Source organism: Hyaena hyaena, unplaced genomic scaffold (assembly GCF_003009895.1).
Source record: "Hyaena hyaena isolate Hyena2069 unplaced genomic scaffold, ASM300989v1 scaffold_563, whole genome shotgun sequence".
NCBI classification, from domain to species: Eukaryota; Metazoa; Chordata; class Mammalia; order Carnivora; family Hyaenidae; genus Hyaena; species Hyaena hyaena.
In genome coordinates, this window is record NW_024081197.1 from 397965 (window position 1) to 420147 (window position 22183).

General features: G+C 42.4%; 1 protein-coding gene across 8 annotated transcripts in view; it reads right to left on the bottom strand.

The window, feature by feature from the left end:
• Positions 1–17580, bottom strand: part of JADE1 (jade family PHD finger 1) — a 58721-nt gene extending 41141 nt beyond the window's left edge. Inside the window, exons 1-2 of one of the 8 annotated variants that reach the window (XM_039256235.1) lie at positions 13515–13540; positions 13349–13431 (exon numbers count right to left, since the gene is read on the bottom strand). In XM_039256235.1, coding sequence (XP_039112166.1) covers positions 13349–13367 — 19 coding nt within the window. In that variant the 5' untranslated portion in view covers positions 13368–13431; positions 13515–13540. The other 7 variants (XM_039256243.1, XM_039256238.1, XM_039256237.1 and 4 more) reach the window with 7 other exon arrangements.
• Positions 17581–22183: the final 4603 nt, after the last annotated feature.

Sequence of the window (22183 nt, forward strand, 5' to 3'; positions counted from 1 at the left end):
GGAGGGGGGAGGGGTGGAGAAGTCACGTATCAGTAGATCTCCCAAAGGTGCCAGGCTTGTCTCTAGTTCCAGTTGACATTATCACTACCAACTACTCCAGGAGTCTTTTTAGCTGACTGGCAGCAAGCACTGCAGGAAAAAAACCAGCGGCAATGAGCACAGTGCTTCCTCACTACAGACAGATTCATATTTTACGTGTGTATATGGGGGATGGGGATGAGGCTGTGTCTGAATATGTGAATATTTACACTGCACTGGGCATGATTATGCTTCTCAGGCAAATTTTGCTAAAATAATCCTAAAAGCCAAATAACCTGGAGTTCTAGGAACAAAATAAACGGGGGATTGGGAAAGCAAATACCTCCTCCAGCCATCTCCAGCCCCTCAGCACTCACAGCTGGAACAGGAAAGGAGCAGACATACAATTTCTGATCCATCTCCCTCCCCTTTATTCATGAGAAAACTGAAGCCAAAATGTTTCAGCAGCAACTTGCCCAAGGTCATACTGTAACCAGGAGCTTTGAATTCCAAAACCAATTTCACTGCACTTGACCCGCCTCCTTATATCCTGATCCAACCAACCTAACCCAGTCAGACAGACACCTGGCCTGCCTTGCTGACTCCTTCCAAATGATAAAAGGCCCCCAGCACCACCAGGTAAGAGAATGACTGCACTCAGTTGAGAGTGCAGTGGACTGAGATTAAGAGCCAGTCAATGAACTTTTTAAGTCATATGGTCATAATTACACAGGCACCTCTCTAAAGAAATCCAAAAAGCTTTTTTCCAAACTGAAATTACTAACCCCTTTGACATTGTTAGGACCCTGATCTTACTGCATAGCAATGATTCCCAATGGAGGAAGAGGGCTTTTCAAGTGAGAGGTACCCACCCAGTCCCTGAGAAAAGAACATCCCAAGGTCCCCTTCACTGGGAATCATTGCATTAGAATGTGGTATGTTTGTTTCCAAGAGTGTGGTACACAGGCATGGTATGGAGCAAAATGTGGAGAACCACTGTGTTAGAACAAGACAGAAATTAGAAACCCAAAGCTCTACCCTAAATGGACCTATAAAAGAACAGACCAAAAAAAAGCAGAAGACACATCATACTGTTCCCACCTACCAACAAACAGACCTGTATGATTCACTCAAATATTCAGGCCCTACTCCAGAATTCTAACACTTTATATTTTCTTTCTGACACACTTACCGGTTAAGGTTTGTGGCTTTTTGTTCACCAACTGAACAATTCTTCAATAAAAGACAGGAGTTGTGATCTGGGTCATGGGCTATCTTATGGGCTAGAGTTTCATACTGCGGGGCAGGGTCACAGTCCTAAAATCCACCCACCCTTTTTCTGCAGAGTCCCCTTCACTCATAACTAAACACCCAGCAATCTAGAAGTTGGCCTGGAGTAGGCCCATTCCAGTCAGAACCTTCCACAGCTAAACACCTGTAGCCCAGCCCCCACTTGGAATGACTATCTTCCTTGCCCTGTCACCATGTGCCAAAAACTGACAGCTAAACTCACCTCCAACCTTTCAGAAGACAGTCCTCCTTACCTCCCAACAGGAGGCACAAAGAGAAAAGGGAAAAGCAAAGGACCACACATTCCTAACAACTAGCCTCAGCTTCTCAAGGCCTAGGTTACCAAAGACCTTTAAAAAAAAAAAAAAAAAAAAAAAAAAAAAAAAAAAAAAAATAAAAAAAAAAAAAAAAAAAAAAAAACAGGAAATTAAGAAAAAAATGCTACCTAAAAAGGAATTCCTTAAAAGTACAGTGCGATGTGGCACAAGAAGGGTGCAGCTCCCACCTCCTGAGCAGGTGTGTAAGAACTGAGAAGAGGTGTAGAAAGCCCAAGAAACACTCCCCAGCCAGAAACAAGGAAACTAATGCTGACAGTATCTCCATTGACTCAGACAACTTAAATTTATTTTTTTTAATTTTTTTTTAATGTTTTATTTATTTCTAGGAGAGAGAGAGAGAGACAGCGTGAGCAGGGGAGGGTCAGAGAGAGAGGGAGTCACAGACTGAAACAGGCTCCAGGCTCAGAGCTGGCAGTCAGCACAGAGCCCGACGCGGGGCTCGAACCCACGAACCGCAAGATCATGACCCAAGCGAAAGTCGGACACTTAACCGACTAAGCCACCCAGGCGCCCCTCAGACAACTTAAATTTATCTAAGAAGAGCTTGAAGAACTTAGAATCATAATATTTTTGAATGAAAGCATTCCCCTCCTAGCCTTCAAACACAACTCCTGGAGAAAACAGTCACTAAATAAAAAAAGCAAGCACTGGCCAAAATAGAATGATGCTCCTAAACACACATAAAACACACTCTCAAGCAAAATTATACAAGTAAAAGAATAAAAATAGTCTTTTCCTCCTAATGAATTCTATTTTCATCCACCTGAAAGATCTTGAGAAATGAAGGTTGAGAATGCTACATTGTACTTCTCCAGGGAACCTGGCACAATAAACAGGGCTGGTGCATGGCAGAATTTCTTCCTCTGTGGCTCTAATGTACTTAAACCTTGATGTCAGGCTAATTCATCTTACCTGGGGTTACCTGCTACTTCAAGAAATCAAAGTACATGCTACTATCTTCAAGATATACAATACAGGAGTTGTATGCTTCAAATACCTGTCCAATAAAAGCCAGTGCAAACGGTAGAGGGCCCCCACATCATGACCATCGCTGACTCTTTTATAGCATGGCTGTTTATTATCTAGATGGTGGAAGGCGCCCCAGAAAATGACCTGTTTCTGACCTCACGGAACTTCTGGTCTAGTTGAGGAGCTAGACAAGTCAGCAGAAATTCAGTAACAGTGCACCTGACAGTGGTAAACACAAGGCCCTGAAGAAACAGAGGCTGATGGAGTCAGGGAAAAGTTCTGAGCAGAGTCCTGAAGAACAAATAAAGGGGAGGTATCCAAAAGTGCAAGCACAAGATTTTGGGCAAAAAGCATTCAAGTATCGGGGCGTCTGGGTGGCTCAGTTGGTTAAGCATCCGATTTCGGCTCAAGTCATGATCTCACAGTTCATGGGTTCTAGCCCCACATCGGACTCTGTGCTGACAGCTAGCTCAGAGCCTGGAGCCTGTTTCAAATTCTGTATCTCCCTCTCTGACCCTCCCCTGCTCACGCTGTCTCTCTCTTTCTCAGAAATAAATAAGACATTTAAAAAAAATTTTTTTAAGCATTCAAGTATCTGACAGTATACATATAACCTACCATATTACTCTGCACAACATCTTCCCATTCAGAATCTTACTATTTGCTCTTTACTAATATATATCCCTTTTTTACCTTATATCCAATTGCCATGGCTTACTAATTCATAATGTAGGACTCTTTTAAGTTCCTCTAACTTTGCCCCACAGGTTTGTCTTCAAACACCTATACCTGGATACCTTTCATCACCTTCCCTTCCATTCTCCATGCCCACAATCTCCTACCCCTTCCCATTATCACAACAGATTAATCCTCTCTGTGAGGCGACCAGCATAAGCCATTCCCTATGCAAATCTCTTCCTGTGTTTGCAACTGGGTCCAGCCAGAAACTCATCTGGTGTCTCAAAACTCTAAGCATCTCTCCTAACATCTCCCCCAAGGTGAGGCTTGTCTCTGCTGGGCCAGGCCTCTTTCCATTCTCAGCCTCTGATGATGCTGGCCTCTTTGCGTTTTCTTCCCTACGTACCCCAATACCACCTTTCTCAGGGCCTTAGCTAAGCCACCAAGCATGGTCCACCATTCCAATTAAAAGTACTTGCATTCTCTACCAGTCATTTCATCTTTTCTAAAAGTTCTTTTTAGAACTTTTTCACCTACTTTTTAATGTGCTATTTTCTTTATCAACTCCTGCTTTGCATCATCACCTAAATGTTTCATATATGTGTGTCTCTAAAAATTTACAATAAATTCATCAGAATGGAAATCTTCTTTAGTTAAATATGAAATAAAGACATCGCAGAGAGGGCTCCAAGCAAACCCAAGCCGCACAGGGCAACTACAAGAAAATGCACCAGGAACTCTGGGTCCAGTCCTCACCCAGACAGTCGGCTGGGTTTCATCAAAACTGACTCAAAGTGATGCAACTTACACTCAAAGTGTCCATTTGCCATGAGAAGCTTAACAGCTAAGCAGACAAAAATACTAATTATTAGGCATTTGGGATTTTGTCCAAAAAGAGGAAGTCTACCTAGGAAGTCTGATTATAATAAGGACATTGCCTAGAAAGGCCAAGTTAGAGGAGGCTGTTGGCCAAAGACCCTGGCTGGATCAGTCAAGTGACAATCCTTTGGCACCTCCATCTCCACTGCAGGGAGGGACGTGCCAAGACAACCAGGCACAAGTTCACTGCTTGGGGCACCACCTCCCCAGGAAGCATGGGCACTATTTATACTACAATCCCTATTGACATTACAAGTAAATCACTTTCCTTCCATCTCTTCTGACACACAGGTTAAAACCAGTAGACTAATCTATTAATTAAACTTGTATTAAGTTGGATACCCAAGATACGGTGAACAAGATATGGAATGGCCCATGGGAAGACACAGTAAGTAAATAACTAGACGAGCAGCTTAAGTGTGGTAGAGAGACAAAGGTTACAGGATTACCACTCACAGGACTATGGTGGGAGATGGGGTACAGAATGAGATCACAAGGTACCTCAAAACCTTGAAATTTAAGTTTCCTCAGGCTGAAACTAGGGGGAAAAAAAACCATCAGCCATCAGCTGAAGGAACTCATCTCCAAGGTGGCTCAGGAATTTGAAAAAAGAGTTAACAAGTTCAGTGACCTGGGTGTGGTCCCAGGGAGGCATGAGTGGTATGTGATTCTAAGGAAGAACGGATGGGAAATGACTTCAGGGATAAGGAGTGAAAGGGTTTGACAAAAGAATATGATTAAGAATTTGAGGATTGTTTATTCAATGCTATTCCTGGGAAAGAGGGACCGATTTGAGGAAAACAAACTGTCTACTTACTTGAATTACTCACTCAAGCAGAACAGAGGCCATTTATCAGGCCATAAACTCTATCAGGCCATAACTATAGTTACAATAAGGATTACACCCTAGTGACTTTATTTTATGGCTCATATGTAGAAAGCCAGGTTTCTTCCTCAAAGTGTCTACTTTATCCATTATGTTTTACTCTCATTTATTTCACTCTAACGGAGTTCTAGAAAGTACTCAATACCTCTAACTACTTCTCTATATTAACCATCTAATTCAATGCTATGTCTATGTATTAAAATAACCTGTTGGATGAATAACTGAGTTCATACATTAACAGAATCCAACACTCACTGGGCTTTATAGAATTTGAGATGCTTTCACTTTAATATCTAATCGACCTTTAACTGGAGTTACTTCTGTCACATTATTCTTAAATTTACTGATGTCTTTCCATTTTCTGCCAAAGTTAATCTAATACCTAAATGGACTGTATTTAAAAATGTATTCAGAAAATGTGTAGTGAAATGTGTATTAAAAACGTATATAAATGAGAATATTTTCAGACACCAAGTCATCTTTACATAAAAAGTATTTTATAATGAGCTAGTTCCTTTCTGTTCTGTTTGCTAAGTTCATACAATCTGAATTATTTTTAAATATTATGTAACTGATAGTATAATTCTTAAGTTATTGATCTTTGAATAACCCTCCCATAAAAAAAAAAAACTTGTATTTTCTTAATAGGTCACCTATGGAGTACACAGTACTCAATGTAACAAAGTATTCAAATATAATAATTTTCTATTCCTCAAGAGAATATGAAAGAAATCCAGCTAGTTTCTTACCGGTTTTTAAAGACATTAATTGCTCAGAAGTTTTCCAAACTGGCAACACTATCAACTTTATATGCTAACAGTCTAAAAATACTATAGTGACTATTACTCAAACGCAGCTTTCTCACTCTAAGCAAAGGGTTATATCTGGTCAAAAAAAAAAAAAGTCACATATTTGATTTAACTGACAAACTGCTTAGATCTTAAGTGTTAAAGTTTTAACCTTGTCTAAATATTTCAAACTCCCCAAAATGGGAACTTTTAAAAATGTCTTTTATAATGTCATACATCAAAATCTATTTTAAAAATGCTGCCCAAGCTACTACAGAGCCTTTGCAAAGACGTCACACTTGAAAATATTCAGAAAATTTATATTAGCAATAAATAACCTCTCCCAAAAAAGATCATAACTTATCAGATAATCATGACTACAATATTTACTCCTATAAACATCACTAATAAAGCCCAAATGCTATACCACATTAATTCACTGTAAATTCTTCAAATATAAACTCGGTCTTTTAAAGCCAGTAGAAACATTTTTTAAGATTTTAAAGAATTTACAAATTTGAGTGATTCTAAATGAATCACAAGCTGCTCCCATTTGCCGATTTATAAATAATCTAATCTCTGCTTATGAGCCCTAAAAACAATCAAACCCCTCCCAGGTCTCTCTAATCATCACTGACTCAAATGGAGTCAGCAACTGAAGAGCAGCTATGACAAAACAGTGCAATTATTTGTATTTAGAATTTTTTTAAAATTTCTCTTAACGTGGAATAAATGAATTCACACCAGAACTTAATAAAGGTAGTCAGTCACCATGACCAATCTTGAGCTTCTATCCCTATTTCCATCTACTCAGAATTCTTTTTTGTTAGATCTACACGTTCAGATATGGAAAGATGCCAGAGACACATTAAGTAACACACCAAACTGCAAGGGGCGGGACCTGAATTATAGGCCCATTTACATATAAAAGGGACAAAAGAAGATAATATATATACACACCAACTGCTTGCTTATTCATTTCTGAAAGAACATAAAGGATATTAATAATGGTGTTTATTTCTGAGAAATGTGACCAAAGTGTTCCAGATGGAACGGTTTAAGAACTTTTACTTCTCTTTATGACCTTTTATATGACTTCTAATTGCTTAGCCATGATCCTGTGCTATCCTTAAAATAGTAAAAATTTAAATGTCAAAATCTTTCTTTCCTGGGAAGACCCTGGTAGCACAACTTCTGAGTCCCTTGCAAAGCACCAGCCTAAAATAAGCAGCCATCAAAAAACTATTTATCCCCCACCTCCTTCTTAAGATGGAGTACCAACTGCTTGTGTCTGGCTTCTAAAGAATGTTTCATGGAATACAGCAGAAGGAAAAAAAGCAGAAAAGGTAATAGGTAAAAGGTAATACCATAAAATATTATTATCACCCACTCACTATTTGCTTCAAAAGCAAAGGTTTTCAAAACACGTAAGAATAGCCATTACCAGCAGAAGGTCACTAAAAATAAGAATAGGAAAAAACTAACCTAGACAGGAAAACTAGGGTTTAAACTACCTTTAAAGAATAAACATTCAACTTCCTATCCATTTCAAGAGTAGTACTATTTTGGAAAAAAATAAAAATAAAAAAGTTACATTCCAGAGATGGCTACCAAATAGGCCATTTCCTCCACCCATCATGGCAGGCATGGTTAATAAATTGAGTCATTCTTTTCCACAAGCCCAGACATGACTTCACAATCCTCCTTAACACAGTGCTACCACTCAGAATTCATGAGATAAAGCCCCTATTTGCCCATATTCCTACCCCTCCTTACATACTGTTTTTGACAATTTGCCAGGGAAAACTAAGGTTTTTTTCCTCAAGGACTCACTGAAATCAGGTATTTTGTGATTCAGTCTGCCCTAGGATCTATGAACCAAATTCTAATGTATATTAGATATATATTATATATCTCCACACGAATCAGGTCAAAGTCTAAAAGTCCTCTGATGAGTAACACTTAAAAAACCAAACATTACAGAGGATAGTTTCTGCATGAACCAAGGTAAGAAAGAGTAAGGATGGAAAGGAGTCTGTCTACAAACCCTTGGAAAAGTCAATAAATGCGAAGTGTCTACAGGGTAATTTTAAAAGATTTTTAAGCGTTCAAACCAGATGTTCCTATACAGGATATACAAAGCAGCTTCTGCAAAAACCAGACTCAACCAGCTAATGACAATTACACTGTGCAGATTGAAATGCAGCTGTTTTGAGGAACTTTGTTCCTTGATTATAGCCGGTTGTCAGAAACTATCAGTTACCACTAACAGTGTTAAGTCACCAAAAATTTTTAAAGTACTGTTAAAAAGACAATTAAAAAAAAGATGACTCCCAATGTATATTAGAGGACCTAGATAGCACAACGCCTTTATACATCTGAGTTACACACGAAAACAAACATTTCATCATAACTGCACAAGTCGTGTTATTATGGTCATGGAGACATAAAGATGGTCTCAAAACCTAGCAGCAAGGTCTGGAAAAGTATTCTGAGTTCATGGCTTAAAGGAGTGTCACCCCATGAATTGGATCTATAGGAAATCTTCCCAAAAGAAACCCACAAATAATCACAGTGCTAGAAAACATTTCAGAGATCATTTAACCCACTTGTCCTAATTTTAAAGAGAAGTACACTGAATTCTGGAGAGGTTAACCAGCATGAGCAAAGACACACAAGTCTAGAGCAAAGCCGGTCTCCAAACAAAAGACCAGTTCCCAAGGTGAGCGGGCATTCCAATGTCAGCCACTTCCTCCCAGGTGAGTCCTCCCAGGTGAACAGACCACAAGCTTCCGCCTCTGGGAAGTACTGTGACTTTTAAAGACATTATCTAGAAGATTTAGGCCATTTACTGTATATTATCAGGGGGCAGACAACTAAAATATAATCCATGAAAAAGTCTGTTAAGTTAGAAACTGAAACATGGTTTCCTGGCAAGCTGATAGGAAGGTGGTTGTAAATCCCATTCCGCCTGGTATAGCATTCAAAAGGTAGAGCTGGAGGAAGAGAATGCTAGTTTTCTGAACACTAATCACAGGGTTGTGGGTCCCCAGAACAGCAGACATTGGCTTCTGATTGGTCAGACACACACATCCTACTTGGAGAGAAGTTACCTCCTTCTGTAGGGAACTCCAGTTTATAATGCATGTTCCTTTTCTAAGGACTTCTTGGCCTGGCCCCCCTTGAAGAACGTGACTCCCTAAGGGTGCTTTCCCAGGTACACAAAGTCCCAGGTTATAAATTCTATCCTCAAAGGGGATATAGGAACCAAAGAGTTAAGAACCACAGTCCTCAGACTAGCAAACTCCCTCCACATTTATCAAACAAACTTCTGATTTCAACTTATTTTCAAGTTCCTACCAGAAAGGTAACTTAGCCCCAGCAGAAGTAATCTGGTGACCAGGTAATGCTGAGTCTCACTATAAAAAATCAAAGTTTCACAGCCTGTTTTCATCCAGCCCCTGAACTAAAAATGGTTTTTACATATTTAAATGGGGGGAGATCAAAAGAACATCTCATGACACATAAAAATTACACAGAATTCAAAATTTCAGTGTCCATAAAGTTTTATTGGAACACAGCCATGCTCATTCATTTACCTTTTGTTGTTTTCACACTTCAAAAAGCAAAATTAAACAGTTTTAACAAGAGACCCTCACACCCACAAAGCCTAAAATATTTACTATCTTAGGTGGCCCTTTCCAAAGAGTTTACTGATCTCTGCTACAAATCAACATACTGGCAGTAGGTTTATAAACCAGCATTATGTAGGTTCAGTGAAATGTAAATCAATGACCAGGTCCTGGGCAAACAAGTGCCTTAAAGCTTACAAAGTTAAGGATCAGACACACTCGTTCCTTAAGAAGTTTTTAACTCGAACAGGTAAGACTCGAAAGACAAAAGACTCAAAACAGGAGAAATGGAGCAGGATGCTCTAAGCCACTTAAATAAAGGTCATGTCTAGAAACCTCTGAATTTTTCCTCAAACCCCTGAGACTTACTTGGAGCCAGTGTATACTAAATTATAAAAATTTCTAACAAGATTGTTATCTGACTTTCAAGCCAATAACCAATAAGCAAAAAAAAAAATGACTGTTCTAGACAGGCTTTTTTTTTTTTTTTTTTAAACATTTATATATTTTTGAGAGACTGAGAGAGACACAGTAGGAGCAGAGGGGGAGCAGAGACAGAATCCAAAACAGGTTCCAGGCTCTGAGCTGTCAGCACAGAGCCCAATGTGGGGCTCAAACCCATGAACCATGAGATCATGACCTGAGCCAAAATCAGACACGTAACCAACTGAGCCACTTATATGCCCTGACAGGCATTTAGCCATACACAGTTAACAGTGGTATAAAAGGATCACAGAAAAATCATAAAAAGTCATCACCGGAATCTAAACACTACACTGATATCCAAAGATACGGTTAAAGGTATCCTCCAAATTCCTGAAATGGCATGCAAATTTCAGTGTGTTTAGATTTTTCTGGGAGAGAAGTTCCACAGGTCTTAGATCTTCAGTATCCTTGACTTAAAGTTACAAGCCACAGTACTCAGCCTACACATCTTGAGTGCATCATTAGATTTCAAGGCTGAACAAGTGATGCTTGTAAAGAAAGCTGACCATGAGTAATCAAGAAAAATCCCATGTTTAGTATACTTGTTTAGTATACTAAATCATGGTTAGTATATTTGTGTTAAACAAAAGCAAACATGCAACTTGGCTCCAATTCTAGCAACTTGTTAACCTTACTAATTCTTGCTCCTTACTCTGGAGTAAGGAGTAAAGAAAAGAAAAAAACTACTCATTTTATTTTTCATTTGGACTCTTACCACTGAAATCTTCACTTAAAATAAACACTAAGAAACTTAAAAGCTAACAGATTTAATGAAATCTCCTAGGGGCGCCTGGGTGGCTCAGTCGGTTAAGCCTCCAATTTCAGCTCAAGTCATGATCTCACAGTTCGTGGGTTCAAGCGCCGCACTGGGCTCTATGCGGACAGCTAGCTCTGAGCCTGGAGCCTCTTTCGGATTCTGTGTCTCCCTCTCTCTCTGACCCTCCCCTCCTCACGCTGTCTCTCTCTCTCTCAAAAATAAATAAAACATTAAAAAAGAAAAGTTTCAAAAAAAGAAATCTCCTGTGCAGACCTTAAATAATCAATACTATATACACAAACAAATTACTGCCAATTGTGAGCACTTTTAAATCAAGAGACAATTGTGGTTTAATTCTTTCAACAAACAAGCCTCCAAAACCCAAGGTTTTAAAAATGAACTTACTTCAACGATCTTCCATCAATTAATTATGTTTTAACTCTACCTGGAGAATCAAAAGCAAAAAATAAATACTGGACTGGTTTTAGAGTAATCAAAAGTTAAAACCTAACTACACTGTATGTTAACTAACTTGAAAATAAAGTAATAAAAAAAAGAATCTTGAAAAAAAAGTTAGATCCTGAACATCTGTTAAGTACACATAATATACCATTGGTCTAGAGTTAGTAAAGGATTCTGAATGGAAATTTCCAGCAACTAAGCTTTCCATTCCAGGTCTAGCAATATTTTTGTTGCTTTCAGGTGAAGAAAGACATCCTTAATAAGTATTCAAGGCTTAGGCCAGATAAGGCCACAAATAACATGGCCAGAGTCAGGAGCAATATCCTCTCAGGCTAGATTTTCTCTGGACTCTGAACATTTGACCCTAAGCTAAACTTGCAGACAAGATACCACTTCCACTCAAAGGTAAAAAGACCCTTTTTTTAGGAATGCAGGGTAACTTACTCCATCTGAGTCCACCAACTGCAAAAACATCAAAACATACACCCCTCACAATCATAATAAACCAATAGATTTATAGAAGTACACCAGATAAATGACAATAAACTCTCAAATAAGCCTCAACTTTCTGAAATATCATACTACAAATAGTAAACTTATTAATTGTCCAAATTTTAAATATATGTGCTGAAACATCTTGAAAATGGAGAAAACAGACTGAAACCTAAAACTTTCAAGGAAATAACTTAATGTCTCAAGAATTAAAACACTTCCCCAATTAAGGTTCCTACAAGGCTTCTGATACTATCTAAAAAACTACTGACTCCAAGCAAAGCCACTCTTTACTTAAAAATTATAAAAAGCGGCACCTGGGTGGCTCAGTCAGTTAACCTCCCAACTCCTGATTTCAGCTCAAGTCCTGACCTTTCCTAGTCATGAAATTAAGCCCCAGTCAGCTCCGTACTGAGCATGGAGCCTGCTTGGAATTCTCTACCTCTCTGCCCCTCCACATCTCGAGCACAGACACATTCTCAAGATAAGTATTAAGAAAATTTTTGTAATTAATTTAACAAATTAAAAGTATTGTTAATGTGGTGCCAACATTTTAACTTACAGGGAGGGAATGAAAGAAGTTTTAACACTGGCAAAACTGTTTGAACTGAGCCAAACCTTCTCATGCCAATCCAAATAAAAAGCAAAATGAATTGGTCAAGATGTCTATTTTATTAACCTTGTGGGAAAACTGGGTTTATAATGCAAATCCGGACAGCTAACTATAATAATATAATGAGTGTCCCACAATACTAAAGAAGAGCTCCACCAACAGGAAGTAAGCAAACTGAGATTCATATGCCTCTTCCTAACTCCTGACAAATCCTAGATATAGAACATAATTAGCATTTGATATCTTATGTTTGCTGTTCCAACTACCACAGTACTGAAACACAAGCAGTTGATAATTCTTTTCCCAACAAACCTGCAGACAAATACATCAGGCAAATTTCCTTAAAGCACTTTTCAAAAAGATAATTTCTCAATCTAAAACCCAAATTACAATAAAGTGCTACTTGTATTTCCAACTTTTTAAAAATCCAGTCATGATTAATTCCAAAGGCTTGACTCCTCAATGTCAGAGGTTCTGTCAAAAAGTAAGTACAGATTAAAATCTACTTACGGGAAATAATAACCAGATGTAATAAATGATCCTCAGCTGGACAGTATTAATTTAGACAAAGCTGCTCTGTTATATTTTACGGCCAACTGTGGAAACCTGAATACATCTCAGTATTTGAGGAGATGAAAATTTACCAAGCTGGCCAAGGGGGGGCGGGTGAGGGAACCTCCTTAAAACAGTAGGATTTCCATTAAAACATATATATATATACACACATATGCAATTATCTATAAGTGATCTCTGGGTGGTAGGAATGTGTTATTATATTTGTCTCTCCGTATTTTCTCATGTCCAACAATGTACATGGAACACCACCTCTCTAATAATATTTTAAGCTACTAAGGGCTCCTTAAAGTCAAAAATCAGTATTTATTAAGTCCCTACTATAGACTAGTCACATGGAGATTAGCTTTTATTTCAAATCCTCCAAGTTTTTAGCTAATCCTTCCCCCCAAGCTTCTGAGCTAAGCAACAGTTCATTTTAAAATACAACATTTTCTTAAACTCCTAAGAGTTTTTTTCCTCTCCTCTCACTTTCAGGCACACTTACCATTTTTCAGTTCTCCCATTACAGCTCTTCTTTCAACTTTAGTAACTAATTAGACTAAAATGCTCACGGATTTTTCGTTACTTCTAAATGAACATATATGTAGCTTTATAATAGTTAAAACTTCTGTGGCAACCCATCCAATTTTTCTTACTACAAAGCAGCTTACCATTCTAAGACGGAATCAAGTTCAAGTTCTACTGCATATCAGGAAACTCCCTGTATGTCTCGCTGTATTAAAATAAAGGGAGAGGGGCGCCTGGGTGACTCAGACCAGTTAAAAGTCTGACTCTTGGTTTCTGCTCAGGTCATTAGCGGTTCTTGAGTTCCAGCCCCACCTCGGTCTCCGAGAAGCCAGCAAGGAGGTTGCTTGGCGTTCTCTCTCTCCCGCCCCCTCCCTCGGGCGCACGCACGCGCACACTCACACACTAAAACTTAATAAAAAGAGATATCGGGAAACAAAAAAACACTTAGCTGTAAAATTGTGTCTGTTGTAGACCTGAAAATTCCAAGTCCTATACAAACATAAAAATATACAAACTTAAGGAAGAAAAGAAAAATACCAATCAGGAAAGTCATCTGACTTTAAAATGACATTAAATGAGACCGAAATATTTGGAATAAAAGAGCAGGAAAACTCTGGGTTGCAGATATTTGTCATAAAGTGTCCCCCCAAAACATCCTCTGTATCCCTCCAACATGTGTTGCCCATTCTACAATTATGGTGTCAAAAATGTTAAATCAGTGTAAACGTGGTTATAATGTACTCTTCCTTTCTATACCCAGAAGTGATTAAATCTTGATTAGCTTTGGTGGACCACTACTAAACCAGCTTTCAAGGAAATGATTTCCCAGTACCTTAAAACTAGCTCATCAGCTTTGAAAGATAACAGCCTTGGGCTACAAGTAACTAAAAAGCAAGGCTTTCACAGTGGGTTTCCCGAAATGCAAAAAATAGTTCACCTAATAAAAACCTTTGGGAAAGAAGCCCCTAAGCATTCCCTTTAATGGAAACCTCAGATTCTCTCCCACTTTCCTTAAGATGTTGCTGTAGTAAGTCATTCAATTGCAGCTATCATTTTACAAAAAGAAAATTTAAATTCCCTCTAGGACGGAGTAGACGGAGGGCTACAGACTCTCGCCCCCGGCGAGGCGAAGAGGGGCGCCTGTCCTCGTTACTAGAAAGCCAGCCAAAGCAGCTTTTAAACGGTCTTCGGGTGACGGCGCATTCCTAACGGGTTTCGAAGGCACGTTTAAATCGCCCGCTTTTTTGTTTGCTCGCTGCATTCACCGTGCGCCGGGGCTGCAGCCACCCCCGCGCGCCCGGGAGGGGGAGCCCAGGGTCTGGAAGCCCGGGGCCGGGTAGTTGGGGGGAGGGGCTGGAGTGGGGGAAACCCGGGGCAAGGAGAGCTGGGGTGGAGGACCCTGGGACGAGGAGCTCGTGTGGGAAGGAGAAGCGTGGGGTGGGGTAAGGGTAGAAGGCAGGAGAGGGGGGAAATCCCGGGGTGGGGGTAGCTGGGCCGCCGCCCCGCACCAGAGAACGCTTCGCAAGGCTCCCGCCTCCCGCCAGGGTGTGCGCAGGGCCGCGGCTCCGCGCGGCGCCGCCCCCTCCCTCCCCGCCAGCCTGCCTCTCCTCCCTCTCCTCCTCCTCTTCCCGAGGCGACAGAGACAACAGCGCGGAAGGAGGGGAAAGTAACTCCCGGCACCTCCACCGGAATTAGCCCCGGTGCAGTGATGACACCTTCTCGTGGCGCAACCAAGCCCCGCTCCCTCCGCAGCGGCGTCCCCGCCGCCGCCCTCTCCATTTGAAAGTGGCCACCCCCCGCCGCCGCCGCCGCCGCCGCCGCTCCTCCCGCCCCGCCGCCGCCAGCTGCACCAATCCGCTCGGCCCCAGTTGCAAATCAAATGCTCCCTCGCGTCCAGAAGCCACTTGCGCCGCTGGAAACGGCCGCGCCGTCCCCCTCCCCGAGTCCCTCCCGGGCGGCACCTTTGAGCAGGGGAGGGCGCGCCGGCAAGAAACGGCTGGGAGATCGGAGAGGCGGCGGCGACCGCGAGCAGCCCCGAGCGGGCTCGGCTCCCGCTCCCGCCCCCAGACAGTTCTGGAAACTGTGTATCACCTCTGTCACAGGAAGCCATCCGGCGAGGAAGGCGGCGCGGAACCAACAAACAAACGCCTGCGGCCGCCCGCCGGAATCAGCGCGGGGACGGCGACGGCTTCGGGCCGTTCCCTGGGCGGGGGCGCGGCGGACGCCCCCGCGCCGCAGGCTTTGTGCGGGGCTCCCGCGGCGCGGGCGCGGCGGGCCGGGCGTCCCCGCCCCCGAAGCCCCCCCACCCCAAGCCCCACGGCAGCGCCTCTGGGACCGTTAGGTGACGCTCCGGCCGCGGCCGAGAAACAAGCGCCGCGGCCGCTGCCCGCCCCCATTTCCACATGGAGCCGCCTCTCCTCCAACGCCAGAGGCGGGCTACAAAAGTTGGCCCCGGGGCCACCCAGCACCTGCCCACGTGCCGCGGAGGCTCCCTCCCGGGTCTACCCCATCCCCTTCCCCCCCGCCGCCCTAGGCCGCCAGGTCACCTATTACCGGTGGGAGGGGAGAGAGCCTGCTATTTAAACGCCCGCGGAAGTTGAGGCACCCCCACTGGCGGGTGCAGTGCACCTGCCTCCCGCCGCCGCGCTCCGCCACTTTGAGCAGCAGCCGCGTCCTCGGCCCCGCCTCCTGCCCGCAGGCGGGCGGGGGAGCGGGAAGGAGGTGGAAGGGATCGAATTTCTCCAGCAAATGGGACCGTTCCGACAGGATTCGGTTCCCTGGTCAACATTCCACATTCCATCCCTCTCCCGCATTTGCAAGCCAGCGCCAACAACCCGGAAAGCCTGCTGGCTACCAAACAACAGCCCCCAACTCACACACACACACTCACAGGCACCAGACACGTGCACTGAAGGGCTTAGCAACTTGCAGTCCGGAGGTACACTGCACGTTCATTTAAGGCAGCAAAGCCAGAGCGACCCCACCCCCACAATTTGCAGATGGTGCCAAAGGTTGCAATTTGCAACCCGTTTTAAGTTCATGGTTAATCGGTACTTTGCTCTACCAGTGCAACTCCTTCCTAATTTCACCGATGAAGGGTTTTACACTTTACAGTCTCGCTTGAAGTAAAAGGTCTGATTGTTGGAAACCCAATTTGGAAGAATCTAATTGCCAAGCTGTCCCTACACCCCTTGCTCACTGCCCTTGAATTGATGCAAAGAATATTTTGGACATGTGGTGACGCGGTGACAAGAGCCAGGGCTGCGGCCACCCTAACAGATGTACCTATGCACACACACACACCTATGTTTGGACAAATATAGTCGTCCCCCCGCCACCACGGTCACACACACTCTGGATTCATATATGTACGCGGACCTGCGTTCTGCCATTGCCATCTGTCTACCAAGTTGCTACTATGCTTTCCACTTTCATGCAGCCTAATGCGCTTTGGCTTTTCAAAAATTTGTATAAACTAAAGCCAACTACACTGGGCTTCTGCTCCCAAACGCTTTTAAATGATGATTCACCTGAAAACCGCATGTTCTTCGCAAATCCGAAAGAAGAAAAAGGTCTTAAGTCTTCAGCCCCCCAAAATTGAGAAATAATCATAATAAAACTTACTGATCCAACACAGATCAATTCTCAGGATCCAAAAATCATCTCCTCCTCCTCTGGCCCCCGCCCCAGCAATGCCCAAGTTACTGGTGGGATAGTAACGCTGCGCTCGGCAGCTGCCTGCCCTCCCTCCTCGCTACATATCGAGAACCCAATCTTTTGGCGCCATATTAATGACGTACTATATTATTTCCACTAGGCAGCGACCTTCGGCATTAAATTACTCCCGAGAACTCCCGAGCAAAGCAACAAAACCATCAAATATGGCTGAGCCTCTCGGCTCGTCCTGCAGCCGCCGCCGCCGCCGCCGCCGCCGCCGCTACCGCCGCCGCCGCCGCCGCGATACCGGGACGCGCACACGGACCCACACGCGGACACGCGCGGACACACGCGCGGCGCGCCCACCCCGCGCGCCCCCCGCGGCCCGCGCGCGTACCTGCTGCGGAAGGGTTCGGCGGCGGCGCTGGGCTCCACGCCGCTCGCTCCGCGCTGCATGAGTTCGGGCCGCGGCTGGCTGGCTGGCGGGCGGGGAGCCGGGCGGGCCCCTGCTCTCGCCGGCGCGCACACACTCGGCACTCGCGCAGGCAGGCACTCTCGGACGGGCGTTTGGCTTGTTATGGAGGAAGGGCTGTGTGAATCAAACTCATTTCTGGGTCACTGCTGCCACAGGGGGGAGCACTTTAATCCCTTGCCAAAACGAGAGGGTGGGGACACGAGGGCGGAGGGAGCGCGCCGGGAGTCCGCGGCGCGGGGGGCTCAGTCCCTCGTTAACTCTTCGCAGTCCTCGCCGCAGCCGGCTGGGCCTTCGTCCTCAAGAGCTGGCAAAGAGCGGCACTATTCAGCTTTTAAAATCTCTTCCTTCACTTCGCTTGTGAGTCTAGAAATTCTTGAGGTGTTTCTAAGCAAGGAGGTGGGCTCTTACATTACCCTCTCCAACCTGCCCCAGTTCCAACTCGTGTCTGATCTCATTGCACCTAGAAATGGATTCTTTCAAATTATTTTAAAATTATTTAGATAAAAATGTGACTATTAAAGTATGTAATCCGGGTGAAAGGTTTTATTTTTAGGATGAATGGCAAAATAAATAGTTCTTTTGTAGTAACAGTTCTAGGAAGTTGAGAATTAGAATGACATTTTTAAATACAGAGAATCCCAATTTTGGAAACAGAATGCATCTTTACCCAAGTTTGTATCGAACCGACAAATATAAGTGAGAATTAATTAATTCATTAGAAGACAATGATTATTTATAAATGGACACTACCTTTATATTACACAGTATTGCAGAACTGGGCACTGTCTTCCAAATAAGAGAATGGAGCCTAAAGCTTAAACTGGAGTTGCAGACTAATGTAAAATTAGTCATCAGAGACTTATTTGAGGGATATGTATGTGTAAAAATGGCCGGTTGCTGATTTTTCTCATAATACAAATTTGCTTTTTCATATGTAGGTTAACATAAAAGAAATTAAGAGTGTATATGACATTTAACTTAAAATGGAAAAAGACCTGGGTGCAGATTAAAAACTCCCATCCAGGAAATATGAACAGTAATCACTAATTACAAAACTGAATAGTGAGCCCATAGGGATGCTTATCTGCTAGAAGAATTTTGAAGATACCAGGTTTGATTTCACATAATCACATGTCAATCTATCCCCCACATCAAGAACATAATAATCTGATAAAATGTGGCAAAACAAAACTAATTGAGCCTTTCAATTCTTTTTCAGAAAACAAGTAAGCCAAAGCAAATCTTAAGTATAAAATGTCTTCTGTCTTCCTCTTCTGAGGAAGAGCAAGAGACACCCCATCAGTCCTATTCATATGCTCATTTAACATGTTCAGAAATCACACATGTAAAGAGCTATGCTGTCATTATTACTACTACTAGGTCACACTGCAGTTATTGTTATTTTCCTTCATTCACCTTACATATATTCTCCTGTAGAACCAAAACTACACAGGCTCCACAGACAGACAGACCACATCGGATCTAGCTCTACTAGTTCCCAGCCTGTGTGACTGTGGGATAAATGATGGAAGCTCTTGGAGCCTCAGTTTCTTCATGAGTAATAAAAGGAGGTTAACAGATGCTAACCTGAAGTGTAGTTAAGAAGAATGAGAAAGCCCCATAAACTGCCCAACAGAGGCCCTGACAGCAGGAGGTCATCAATTCCCTGGGTCATTCCTCCTTATCTCTTTCTTGGTCTTCTCTGAAAAATTGCAACTTTTCTAAAGTCTTGCCAGCCTCACTTCGCTCATTGTCCCCAAAAAAAAATCTAAATTACATTTACCACTTGACATTTTACTTGTTTTTTCTGACTGTCCCCACTCCCAACACATCAGGCAACAAAATGAAAGTGTATTGAATACATTTAAGAGAAAAGTAAAAAGGTAAGAGGGCACACAGATTCCCCGAGCTGATTCATTGATCAGTACTGATGGTCCCAAGAATATCCTCTCATTATGCCCTGAATTTGAAATAGGATGCGCTGAGGCAGTGTTATGTGCTATAAACAGCTCTGGACTAGAAGTCAGGAGACTCCCACCAACTCACACTGTGACTCTAACAAATGTCTTTGGGCCTTAGTTTTCCCAGTGAGATGATAGACAAGATGATATCTAATGTGTCTTTCTTCATTAACATTCAGTAATTTCTGATTGTTCTTAACAGACTTAGAAAGTGGTGATTATTGAAGAAATGAAGAACAATTTGATCCATAAGTATCATGTAAAAACATTTTGTCAATGATGATCAATAGTTAACATTTTTAAAATAATATAATATATGCCTTTTGCCATCAGACCACAAAGGAAACTTTTATACAATCTTTTTTCTAAAATGGGAAAGTCAATGTCATGGTTTACCTTGTGGCAGCACAGATAATACAATCTAAAATAAGAAGTACTAAAGTGGCAATTAGAAAAACTAGTTTCTGGTTCCATTCTGTCACTAACTGTCTTACTTTGCCAAATCATTCAGGATCACCATTTCCTGGTCTCAGAACAATTCTGTTAATTTATAGTTTATTACGGGGAGTGTAAGGACATTTAAGAAAATAGCTACGGGGGGCGCCTGGGTGGCTTAGTCGGTTGAGCGTCCGACTTTCGCTTAGGTCATGATCTCGCGGTTCGTGGGTTCGAGCCCCGCGTCGCGCTCTGTGCTGACTGCCAGCTCAGAGCCTGGAGCCTGTTTCAGTCTGTGACTCCCTCTCTCTCTGACCCTCCTCTGCTCACGCTGTCTCTCTCTCTCTCCTAGAAATAAATAAAAAATATAAAAAAAAAAAAAAAGAAAATAGCTACGGGGTGCCTGGGTGGCTGTCAGTTAAGCCTCTGACTTCAACTCAGGTCATGATCTCCTGGTTCTGTTCAGTTCCTGAGTTCAAGCCAAGCCCCGTGTAGGAATTTGCACTGACAACTCAGAGCCTGGAGCCTGCTTCAGATTCTGTGTCTCCCTCTCTCTCTCTCTGCCCCTCCCCTGCTCACTCTCTGTCTCTCTCAAAATAAAACATTAAAAAAAAGTTTTTATTTAAAAAAGAAAATAGCTACGAAGTAATCAGTATCGTTGAAATATTAAGATTCTAGTCTTTCCTGATCTGATCTGATCCGTGTTTGTGATGAAAATTACAATTCTATATACCTTCTACATTTTGCTGTAGTCAGACACTATTCATTATTTCTTCCATAATATGGGTTAATATGAAATAAATATTTGGAACTTTATATTCATATTTCTAACTTTGAAACCATACAAGATTAAACCCATGAACATTTAGTCATTTCATTTGTATGTACTTCTCTGTAGGTAAAGAATTAGAAGGCCTTGATAAGAGATTTAGAATTGTTCATAATTAATAGTTGGGTTTTTTTTTAAGTAGGCTCAAAAGAAAAATGAGTCAGAAATAAAAATATTTTTGGGGCACCTGGGTGGCTCAGTTGGTTAAGCATCTGACTTTGGCTCGGGTTATGATCTCACGGTTCGTGGGTTCGAGCCCCACATCGGGTTCTGTGCTGACAGCTAGCTCAGAGCTTGGAGACTGTCTTCGGATTCTGTGACTCCCTCTCTCTCTGACCCTCCCCTACTTACGTGCTCTCTCTCTCTCTCTCAAAAATAAATAAAACATTTTAAAAAATTAAAAAATAATAATAATAAATAAAAATATTTCTTAAAAAAATAAAAAATAAAGTAGGCTTGGGGCATCTGGGTGGCTCAGTCAGTTGAGAGTCCAACTTCAGCTCAGGTCATGATCTCATGGTTTGTGCCTTTGTTAGTCCCTCATTGGGCTCTGTGCTGACAGCTCAGAGCCTGGAGCCTGCCTCAGATTCAATGTCTCCCTCTCTTTCTGACTCTCTCTCTCTCTTTCTCTCTCAAAAATAAATGAATATTAAAAATTGTTTTTGAATAAATAAAGTAGGCTCCACACCTAACATGGGGCTTGAACTCATGACCCCGAAATCAAGAGTTGCATGCTTCATTGACTGAGCCAGCCAGGCACTCACAGAATTGTTCATAATTAAAGTAAATGCATATGCTAAAAGTCCTATATATCTCATTCTTTTAGATAAATGAACAAGAAATTCTTACTAGCAAATACTACTGCCAGTTGGTATACATTATGACACATAGAATTTAATGGTTTTTTTTTTTTTAATATTTCTGTTTATTTCTAGGAGAGAGAGAGAGACAGTGCGAACAGGGGAGGGCCAGAGAGAGAGGGAGACACAGACTCTGAAACAGGCTCCAGGCTCTGAGCTGGCAGTCAGCACAGAGCCCGACGCGGGGCTCGAACACACGAACCGTGAGATCATGACCTAAGCGAAAGTCGGACGCTTAACCAACTATGCCACCCAGGCACCCCAATGTTTTATTTATTTTTGAGAGAGAGAGACAGCGTGAGCAGGGGAGGGTCAGAGAGAGAGGGAGACACAGACTCCGAAGCAGGCTCCAGGCTCCAAACTAGCTGTCAGCACACAGCCCGACACGGGGCTCAAACCCAGACCTGCGAGATCATGACCTGAGACAAAGTCCGACGCTCAACCTGGGCCACCCAGGTGCCCCAACACATAGAATTTTTTTTATTGCGCAAGAGCTATCTTGGACAAAGTAGGTTGTGTTCTAAAAGTGTATTTGAACTTTACCTGTTTGGGACTTTGAATTTATGCACCAAATAAACCCTATAAAGAGGGTTTA